At 40.9% G+C, this 9,985-nt stretch overlaps 1 protein-coding gene across 8 annotated transcripts in view; it reads left to right on the plus strand.

Annotated features, from left to right (window-relative positions):
- si:cabz01007807.1 (uncharacterized) overlaps positions 1–8,784 on the plus strand; it is a 65,568-nt gene extending 56,784 nt beyond the window's left edge. For all 8 annotated transcript variants that reach the window (XM_049567590.1, XM_049567592.1, XM_049567589.1 and 5 more), the window contains 5 exons: positions 1,573–1,641; positions 1,742–1,781; positions 3,542–3,599; positions 5,304–5,649; positions 6,501–8,784. In XM_049567590.1, the coding sequence (XP_049423547.1) occupies positions 1,573–1,641; positions 1,742–1,781; positions 3,542–3,599; positions 5,304–5,649; positions 6,501–6,905 (918 nt within the window). In that variant the 3' untranslated portion in view covers positions 6,906–8,784. The remainder of the gene's footprint in view (positions 1–1,572; positions 1,642–1,741; positions 1,782–3,541; positions 3,600–5,303; positions 5,650–6,500) is intronic.
- The last annotated feature ends 1,201 nt before the right edge of the window (positions 8,785–9,985 follow it).

A 9,985-nucleotide genomic window follows, 5' to 3' on the forward strand; every position in this document is an offset into this window, starting at 1 on the left:
GTGGTATGCCAGTACCGCCTGTGGTCAGTGAGGTAAAATTTCCGTTTTTGTCAATGGAGTCTAGTGGCTTTGCAGAGCACATAGAATCTGGAACTGAAACTGGTAACAGCTTCCCCTTTGGGAGAGGGCTATCTTCGTCAAGGTTGGTTGGCTTGCCTTCAGTTTGCAGACAGGAGTGTTGATGTTGAAGCTAAGCAATGTACTGCTGTGGACGGGGGCAGCTGCAAAACGTACTTTAGCCAGCTAAAAGAATCAATATCAGTTTAAGTGTATGCTATAATAAGAATATTTTTACCACTTTACCTCGCTGACAGAACCAGCAATTTCCAACGGGGTATTGAAGCTGTTACATTGCTCTCTGCAAAGCCAGACTCCACTGTGAAAAACAATCACTAATTGAGGCAAAGGTAGACCAGTGACTCCTGTGTTTTGTGAGGTAAAAATACTGTTTTTGTCATGGAGTATGGTGGGTTTGACGAGAGCGTAGATGGGGAACTGATTAAGAGATTGCCAGTCGGACATTGCTGTCTGACACAAAGGTAAAGCAGTAGAAATATCCCAAATACAGCATACACTTGAACTGATGAAGCTATTTTTAGATGGCTAAAATTAGTTTTGCTGCGGCCCCCATCCATAGCAGTATATTGTTTAGCTTCGGTATCGATACTCCTGCCTGCTTCTCCAAACTGGGAGCATGTCGACCAATATCTACTGTAGGTATACACTGACTTTGGATAATTACCTCCCACAAATCCACTTAAAAAAAAAAGTCCAAACTATCCCTTTAAACTTGGATTATTTTGGCAGTGATTGGTATTAACATGGTATGCCTTTCATCCTGAGATAAACTTCCTCATCATCATCAAACCGGTTGGCATGAATGTGCTAATACATGACCCATTGTTAAGTGTTTATACTGTGTAACCCACAGCTGTACTTCCCTCCCCTAAGCCATCACATGATCATAACTCGTGATGAAGCAACACACAGTTTTGCACATCACCATGACTTTCTTGATTCTGATTAACACACCTTGTTTTGGTCATTAAGCCAGAGTAGGCTAAATCTGTAAGTCCAGAGTTTTTGGGATATATCTGAGCTTTGTTCGGCTTTTTTAACCAAACACATTGATGTAAAGCATTTACACCTCAGAAAACTACATTAATTTGACTGTTACACACAGAAGCTTATTTGCTATTAAACAGGTTTAAACAGAAAACCTCTTGTCTTGTACACATAAGACCGTGTGGCATTATTTATGCAAAGTGCACTTTGTTGATTTCACCTGATAGTTGGGAATCTATCATGAGATGTTTTTGTTTTCCACCGTTGCCCCAGTTATCTCCATGTCCCCGTTCCTGATGGGACACATTCCTTTGACATGTGACTGAACCGGTTCGGCAGCATAGCGCACACACACTAACTGACGCAGCAGCCAGAGTGTAGGAAAGTCTTAGTCTACTTACATAATGTCAGGTTATGATGACTAATCTGTGTGAATGTGTTCTCCACATTGACGTATTCACTGGCTTATTTTTGTCCCATCCACCCTCTCCCTCACCCCTTGTTCAGGCGGAGTGGCTGGCTGCTCAGAAGGATGAGCACGCTATGGCAGGTCTGGAGGATGAGGGCGAAGACGGGGTCAGTTTCTCTTTTAAGTGGCTAAACAGAAATATTCCAATGAACTTTTCTAGTAGTGTATCACTCAGGTGTGAACCACCATTGTCTTTTTTTGCTACAGGACACTGACAGTTTGATGGAATGGTGGAACACTGTGGAGCGTGAGTCACAATCGCTCTTATTTTAAAGGGACAGTTCACCCCAAAATCAAAAACACATATTTTCCCTCTTACCTGTAGTGCTGTTTATCAGTCTAGATTGTTTTGGTGTGAGTTGCCGAGTGTTAGAGATATCAGCCGTAGAGATGTCTGCCTTCTTTCCAATATAATGGAACTAGGTGGCACTCAGCTTGTGGTGCTCAAAGCGCCTAAAAAATTCATTTGAAAAACTCAACAGCAATGTCTCTTTCCAGAAATCATGACCCAGTTACTCAAGATAATCCACAGACCTTGTTGTGAACAGTTTCATGTAGGAACTATTCTCTTTTTACTGAATAACACCTGCCACCCGTATCATTATGCAGAAGGACGTGTGCATCTACTGCTAGCTCACCTAGCACCACTGAGCTAGCTAACATCACAGCTCAGCCGAGGAGGACACACTGAGTCAAGCCATGTTGCACAGATTTGCATTTCCATCGTCAGTTTAGATACCCTGTACCATGCCAAATTGCACCAGAGATGGACCTTTCTCTAGAGGAGGTCCAAAACCCAGGCCACCCGCCCTCAAGCAGGTAGTGGTGACGTCTCGCTGACCGCAGCCACCACCCGACCACCTTGCCTCTCCCTCTCAAACTAGCATGTGTGTTCGAGACTCCTCACCTCTGTCTGCAGGAGACCAGAGAGAAAGGCGTTTTAAAAAGCCTCTGTGTGTTCAGCTCTCAGTACTTTTGTAGCTTCTAACTGAATCTAGTTTGGAGTTTAGTTTCTCTCCTGCGTCCTTTTTCTACTTTAGATATCTGCTTTATTTTACTGTTTCATGTTCACTGTCCGCTGTATTAGAAGTTGTGTGAAGACAATTAAAGACATAAAAAAATAATGCAGGACTTTTATTGTGAAAACTCTATAGGAATTAAAATGTTTATGACTGAATTAGCTGAACTTTCTTGGCAGCTTTTCTTTAATAAAGGCAAGGCTAATAATACAGCAGGGACGAAGAGTGAAAGCAGAAAAGGTCACAGTGAGATGTTAATGAAGAGCTGCAGACAACAGGCTCTTACTGCACCTCTGCAAACAGCTCACCTCCAACAGGTAAACTTCTTTTACCTGCCCTGCTGTGGAAAAACACACGCAGCAAAAATAACAGGGGACTTTAGCTGTGGATCAGCTTTTAAACGTCATCACTCAAGACAAGCCATCACACACCTTCAAGATGGTAGCCCTGTTGTTATGGAAATGCAAATCCCTGCCATGCTGGGCTGATGGCCCAAACCAAGCCAAGCCAAGCCAAGTCAGCATATGACTGTGGAAAAGGGGAATTAATGTTTATATCTTGCGCTGTCACAAGCACAAGTCTCTTGTCCATGAGTAGATGCACTCTTCCTTCTGTGCTGTGATACGTTTGGTGGGTGTAGTTTAGTAGAAAGAAAATAGTTTCTACATTGAACTGCTCACAACAATGTCTGTGGACTATCCTGAGTAACTGGGTCATGATTTCAAATGTATTTTTTAGGCGCTTTGAGCACCACAAGCTGAGTGCCATCTATTTCGATTATATTGGAGAGAAGGCAGACATCTTTTTGACCGATATCCCCAAGACTCGGCAACTCACACCAAAACAATCTAGACTGATAAGTAGCTCTACAAGTAAAAGGGAAAATAGTTTTTTGGGATAAACTGTCCCTTCAAGTAACAGACTGAAGAAACTGAGCAATAATAATAAACTTGAATGTCTATTAACACCTGTGGTTTGATTGTTTCAGAATGGGATGAGGTGCCGTCAGACGATGAGGACAAAGTGCTGAAAGAGGATGAGTCTAAGTAAGTCTGAGCTTGGAAGGATTGTTTCTGCTGTAGTTACAGATGTTGTGAATACAGCAGAAAATGGAAATATTTAGACATACACTACATATGTTTTCAGTCTGCTCATCTTGCTTGACTGCTTGTTTCTGATAGTATCAAGTACAAATTAAGGCTACATTTTGCAAGTAGAATAATTAATCAAGCAACTTTGTAAATGGGTATGATTTATTACGTTCACAAGTAACATTATGTTTCAGGTAATCTCTACCAACACTATCTGCAAATCAGTACGGAATCTGATAGCAACAGAGGCTGGGAAAAAATTACCTGCAAAATGTCATTCAAATAAACACGTACTGACCAGGATGAAACTTAAAATGGCTACTAAGAGACACAAAGGAACTGCAATATAACAACAAAAAGAGGCAAAACAACCCAAAAAAGCCACATGATAACTTCAGGGAGACACCAACTTACCTAAAAGAGACACAAAACTCCACTGTGTCTCCTATATAGGAAAGGTTTAGGCCTTTTGCTTATCTGTGTCCAGGGGCCCATTGTCTCATAATCTACCTATGTCTGAGTAGTATTGACCAATCACATTTGAGTGGGCTTTGGTAGTATGCAGGTAAAAAGTCCATGTGAAGATTAACAAAGGCACAACGCATTGGCTAAAATGCAATCTCCGAACCCATTGGCTATCATCCATGAAGGATTTAACCTTTTATTCCTCTGTGCTGGCGATAGCCTTGGCGAGAAGTAGTATTTTTGCGAGTTTCTGTCCGCTTGTCCTATCCTTGTAAACACGATATCTCAAGAACACCTCAAGAGAATTTCTTCAAATTTGGCACAAATGTCCACTTGGACTCTGATAAACTGATGAGATTTTGGTGGTCATTGGTCTCAGGTTCACTGTGACCTTGCATCCATCTCATTCTCATGAATGTGATATTTCAAGAACAGCTTGAGGGAATTTCTTCTAATTTGGCTCAAGCATTCACTTGGACTCAACTATGAGCTGATTAGAGTTTATTGGGCAAATGTTAAAGATCAAGGTCACTGTGGTCTTATCTGTCTCATTCTCATAAACACAATATCTCAAGAACACCATGGGGTAATTCTTAAGATTTGGCACAAATATCCACTTGAACTGAAGAATAAACTGATTAAAATTGGTTGAAGGTCAAAGGTCAAGGTCAGTGTGACCCAACAAAATATGTTTTCGGCCATAACTCAAGAATTCATATGCTAATTATGACAAAACTTCACACAAATGTCTAATAGGCTGAAGTGATAAAGTGATGACATTTTGATATCTGAGAAGTCAAAGGTCAGCTTCACTGTGACATCATAATGTTCTGCATAAAACAGTTTTCTGGCCATTACTCAATGTCACATCTCGAGAACACAATGGGAGAAATCTGGTCAGATGCGTAATTGGTGACACTCATCTTGGGCACCCACCTTGAAAATGAGATGTTGGACTGTAAACAATGACAGGCGCACACAAGAGGATGTCTTGGACAGGATATCAGTTATTCGGATATCTGCTGGCTACACCTGAACCCCCGAAATATTGGTCAAACCTATAGCCAATAGGTTTCAAGATTGTGTTTCTGCTACAGAGTTAACCTGAACCTGAACAAACATAAGAATTAGAATAAAAAAATCTTAGTAATATTGTCTGCATTGAAACTGTTGTTTGCTCCCTAAAAATCCCAGGTCATTCACCATCTTGGCAGACAAGGTTAGTCGCGGCCTGCGTGTCTTCAACAAAGTCTTCACAGAGCGAGCTGAGGTCCTCTGGCAGTCCGTTATCACGCTCCACACCATCGCTGATGACATCAACAACTTCCACCACAAGGCCAAGATCGCTGGCATTACCGGTGGCACCACCACAGCTGTGGGTGGTGTGACCGCCATCGCCGGTTTGGTTCTGGCACCCATTACCCTTGGTGTCTCTCTGGTGATTACCGCTGTTGGCGTGGGTGTGGCGACGGCTGGAGGAATCGCTTCAGCCTCTGCTGCCATCTCGGATAACGTTAACAACATGCAGGACCGGAAGAAGGTAAGCTGTTGTAGGAGGCAGTGCTTACTTGGTGAAATTAAGGCATGTCACGATACCAGAAATGTAGTAGCCGATACCAATGCTGGTAAAATTCCATGATTCTTGATACCCAATTCGATATGTGTGGGTAAACATACACTCCTTTTATTATAACCATTGGAATTAAAGTCAATTTTGTTTTGTCATTTTTCCTTGAAGATCCACCTCGAATGCAAAGTACCAGTCTATGTGGGTTCATTAGATTTTGTAGGGGAGAAACTGTATATTATTATATAGCCTACAGTATATTGACATATCTGTCCACCATTGTTCTTGTTGTTCAGTTGTGTTTGGACAGCTGGGTAAAAACTAACAAGTGTATTTGAATGAGATTAAAAAGGGGAGAAGTCAGGGTGTCATATCGCGTCATATAATTGGCATACACAACACATGCGTAGTGAAATCGGGTCTGCACTTGCCGAAAGGCAATAACTGGTGGAATGTCATAAAACATGGGGTATGACTGATTAGTTTCACTGAGGTGTCCGCGGTCGACCTTGGCTTGGAATATTTTTGTATAAATAATAAAGATAAGGGTAAGATTTACTACAATTAGTATTAATTATAGAAAAAGTCCGTCATAAAGACTATTATCAAATCCTTAAGCCTTACTTAACTTAACTTTAGCCCCGTTTCCAGCAAACACTTCCGGGATGGTACCTTTGGAACGAAAAGTAACCCTTCCTAGACCCTACGTGTGCTAAGCGTTTCCACCACAAATAGCACTCTTTCATGTGAATGGGGTGCTTGAACTCTGAAAGATTTCTTTGAATGTGTAACTGAAGACTGTGGTCCTTCCTCTTCATCCCCAGGTGGAGATAGTCCTGGATGACTACGAGGCTGACCTGAGGGCCATTGGGAAGATCCTCCACTTTGTCAATCAGGGCTTGTACAAACTGCGCGGCCATCCCTTCCTCAGGTCCGGCACCCAGCACTACTCTAAGGACTGGGAGATCCGCAGGGCCGTGCAGATGATCAGCTTAGTGGACTCGCCAGTGATGCGGGGGGCGGAGATAACGGACTCAGCGATCAGCTCAGTCCAAGGACTCTTTAAAGGCATGGACAAGTACTTCATCAAGGACTCCAGAGAGCTGAAGAAAGGCTGCAAGAAAGAGGTGGTGGCTCAAATAAAGGAGGTGGCAAATGTGCTCAATGACGTGGTGGTGGAGCTCAATGCCATCAGAGAGGAGCTACAGGATGCAACTGGAAACATGTGAGCAACATCCTGCATGATGCCACTTTGACTGTAGTTATTTCTCAAAAGAGCACTGATGCCATCTTCTGGCTAAATGAGGGGACTGCTGGTGTGAAGGAAGGCATGGGTTCAGTCGGTCAGTACCTCCTGTTAAGTTAAAGATATTAAAAGATTTGTCTTATTAATATATGTTTTAGTTTAAAATGGCAGATTTTAAAGAAGGTTAAACTATAAACAATACGACCTATTCCAATAAACTGTTGCAATGCTGCGAAAGATACAACCACTGTGAAGCTAATAATGGTCACTATCCTTGTTGTGGTTTCAGTAGAGAGGCTTTAAATCAACTTTGGTAACTTCTAAGGCTGTAGATTGCTCTTGTTGTATTTGTATTACACTGTAAGACGTTTATTGTACACACAGGGGAGGGGCAACATAACAGAAAAGCTGACACACTTCTTTGAGCACTGTATGTTCTCTGGGTAAAGGGTGTTTAAAAATGTCAATTGTGATCGCAGATGGTTTAAAGGGTAACTTGGGTACTTTTGAACCTGGGCCCTATTTTCACGTTTTTCTTTTTGTATGTTTTGGTAGCTTGCACTCGGAGCAATTGTGCACCATCAATTTACGTCCATTCAGATCATTATTATTAGTAGTAGTAGTATTATTATTATTGTTCTAAGTGTCTGACAACATAATAGAAAGGATCCCTACAGAGACAGACCTTTTCCTAAAGAGTAAGATCCTTTTTGTTTAACCATTAACAGTCCTGAAATCACTGTCGCCAAACCCACAAGACTCCATTTAAATAAACCGTAATTTTATCATTGTATATTGCACTTCATTCAAAGTTGACAGAAGCAAAATAAAACTCACAAAAGTCATTTTGGTGTAGCTCTCCACTGTTCCAACAATCACCAACTCTGTTGGGATCCTTTCCATAATGTTCCACAAAGTAGGTTTTTCTTTCTTTATTTTACGATATTGTCAGCAGTTCTGATTATTTTGTCAGATCCCTGTATCAGATATCAGTTTAATCAAACACTTAGAGTCGAGAATTTACAGTGTGACTCAAAAAGAAGAAACTCTCCAGACTAACAGTGACACTTGCATCACCTCATGAAGGATTTTAATATGTTGTTCAAATTGGATTGTTAATAGTTTTAATTTGTTGTTGTAGTTTAGAGAGGACTGTGTAAATAGTAAATAGTAACTTCCTGCTCACATGACCTCGTACGGATGTATTGTTAATATACTCACATTAAAATCTTGTGTATATACAGGGTAATTTATTCTTAATATATGTATGGCATAACTTCAAAACAGCAGTTAACTACACGTTGGAGTAATGAAGAATGTTCATCACCTTTTTTGTTTGCTTTTAATGTTGGTGGATGATGCTGGATGAAGTAACAGGAAGTTCTTCCATTACCTGCACTGTTGAAGCTGTAGGTTGGACTTGTGCTGGTGCAATAGTTTTGCCAGAATAGTTTATAGAAACATTTTGTGCATGTGTATGTTAGCCGTTTAATTGCTCCCATTTATTCTCAATACTAAACTAGACGCTCTTCATGTCTGACCATGTGGTATTCATGTATCTATGTCTGTGCATATGTGTAGATACTGAATCACTAACTGAATGATTGAAACCTATTTAATATTCTATTTAACCATCAAAGCAAATTATCATATGTTGATTTGTTATGAATACACACAGTTATAGAAATGTATGTTTTAAAGGTCAAATTTTGTTGCCCACTTTTGGTCTTAGAGGAACTTTATTTTGGCGATGCATCACATTATTTTAACCTGAACAGAATGTCTCTATAAATTATGTTGTTTTAATGTCTCCAGATATTTTATGTAACACTGAATCTTTGAATAAAGACTGTTTGCCAGTGTGTCCTGTTTGTTGATTTTGACCTCAGGTGTTGATGCTCCCAGCCCTCCTGCCTGTGTGTGTTTGTTTGTGACAGCTGGAAAGACGAGAAAAGACTGTTTACGTCACTTTAAAATGAGCAGACGCACCTCGGTACTGCACTTCTTGGCATGTAGTTTAGACTATTCCAAGCTATAAGGGACTGTTCGCTATTAATGAGTGGGGAGGGGGTGGTGCAAAACGGTAATGAAGTCACCCCCCAAATACTCCGCTCCTCTGATAAATAAAGAACAGTCCCTAAATCCAGTCGTCAATTTTAAAAGCGCTTTATTATGAAATCAAATATGTACTGTAATATTTAGGAACATATACCCTACTGAATTCTCAGTTGGAAAATGTAATTACTGCTGAATAATAATAATGATAAACTTTATTTATAAAGCACCTTTCAAAACACAGTTACAAATATTTACAAAAGCGAATACAAGTCAAAGCAAAAAAACAAGATAGAAGTGATAAAAACAGAATTCACATAACGGAGTAAAACACACAATGATCTCCTCAGGCAGGTCACTCCAAACTCAAGGAGCTCCGACTGCAAAGGCTATGTCACCTTTGTGTATTAATCTAGACCTGGGCTAGTGATGGCCAAATGAGGCCTCATGAACCACTGTCTTTATTTTCTGAAGCCACCAGATGGCGCTGTCTGTTCAAAGGCTTGAAAGCACACTGCATTGCAAGTCCTTCAGGCTTTATCTTTAAACCAAGAGCGCCATCTGGTGGGGTCAGAAAATAAAGACAGTGGTTCATGAGGCTTCATTTGGCCGTCACTACTGGGGACAACAAGAAAAGATGCGTCTGAAGATCTCAGGGTACAAGAGGGAACATAGGGCGTTAAAAGATCTGTTATATAACTTGGAGCAAGGTGTCTCAGGGCTTTGTAAGTAATCAATAAAAAAGAGGTAGCCAGTGTAGGGAAGCCAGGATTGGTTCGATTCTGGCGGCAGAGTTCTGGATGAGCTGGAGGTGGGAGAGGGATTTTTTACTGATACCAGAGAGCGAGGAATTGAAATAATCTAATTGACTGGTTAAGAATGCGTGAATAACAGTTTCCAGATGTTTGTTGGAAAGAACGACCTGATCCTGGAGATGTTTCTGAGATTAAACTACTGACTCTATGTTTGTCCAAACTGAGGGTTTGATCAAAAATGACACTGAGATTC

The sequence above is a fragment of the Epinephelus fuscoguttatus genome, linkage group LG23 (assembly GCF_011397635.1).
Source record: "Epinephelus fuscoguttatus linkage group LG23, E.fuscoguttatus.final_Chr_v1".
Taxonomy (NCBI): Eukaryota; Metazoa; Chordata; class Actinopteri; order Perciformes; family Serranidae; genus Epinephelus; species Epinephelus fuscoguttatus.